The sequence below is a fragment of the Helobdella robusta genome, assembly GCF_000326865.2.
Source record: "Helobdella robusta unplaced genomic scaffold HELROscaffold_4208, whole genome shotgun sequence".
Classification (NCBI taxonomy): Eukaryota; Metazoa; Annelida; class Clitellata; order Rhynchobdellida; family Glossiphoniidae; genus Helobdella; species Helobdella robusta.
Window position 1 is genome coordinate 1 of NW_008704988.1, and position 964 is coordinate 964.

At 35.8% G+C, this 964-nt stretch overlaps 1 protein-coding gene across 1 annotated transcript; it reads right to left on the bottom strand.

Moving 5' to 3' along the window:
* Nucleotides 1-273: 273 nt before the first annotated feature.
* On the bottom strand, nt 274-728 carry HELRODRAFT_184784 (hypothetical protein; the record flags this gene model as incomplete). The annotated part of the gene is made up of 2 exons (XM_009025630.1): nt 274-440; nt 536-728. Coding segments are annotated over 2 exons (360 nt in total), but the record flags the coding sequence as incomplete, so codon positions are not given.
* Nucleotides 729-964: the final 236 nt, after the last annotated feature.

The following is a 964-nucleotide window of genomic DNA, read 5'->3' on the forward strand; positions in this document are numbered from 1 at the left end:
TGTTGAAGCATAGACAGATCTTTTNCTGTGTTGATGGTTACCACTCATTCAAATCTGTTGAAAATAAAGGGCTTCTCAATTTGATGCAGAGCTGTGTTGAGTTAGGTGCCAAATATGGAAAATTTGATGTTTCTGACGTTGTGGGAAAATATTAGTAACATTTAATTTTTAGTTAATTTTCATGTTATTTTATTACACTTGCAGTGTGATTACTTCACCAGTGTGTTTTATTACACATATGATCTTGTATTTTTGAGTTCTGCTTTTTAAATATCATTTGTAAAAATTTGCCTGTTTGGTAAAATTGCGACTCGTGCAGATGGGTCGTGGGTTGGGTTGGGTCGGGTTGAAAAGTTGCATTTTCAGGCGGGTTGGGTTGGGATGGGTTGAGTTAAGTGATGGGTTGGGTTGGGTCAGTAAAAATGGACCCATGTCCACCTCTGATAATAATAATTAATAATTATATTAATAATAATAATCTTTATTAATGATAATTATGATTCAATTTAGCCAATCACAAAAGAGATACGTCAACCTATTAGGAGGGGGATGAATAAAATTCGAACCAATAAGACGCCAGCTAAATCGTGAATGGATTGTTTGGCAACATCAAACCCCCTCCAATCGTTCAGCATCTCTATCAAGGAACCAATCGCGTTCGAGTCGCCCTTCCTTTTAAATATCTCTTCTGTCTGCGGCCCTTCAATGTATATGTGGTGCAGAATGTTCTGGAAGATATGATGATGATGATGGTGGTGGTGGTGGTGATGATGATGATGATGTCGATGATGACTGTGGTGATGAAGATGATGGTAGCAGTGATAACAATGATGATAACCATAGCAAAGTTGAATATGATGATGATTTTACATTTGCTCATTCATTCATTCATTCATTCATTCATTCATTCATTCATTCATTCATTCATTCATTCATTCATTCATTCATTCATTCATTCATTCAT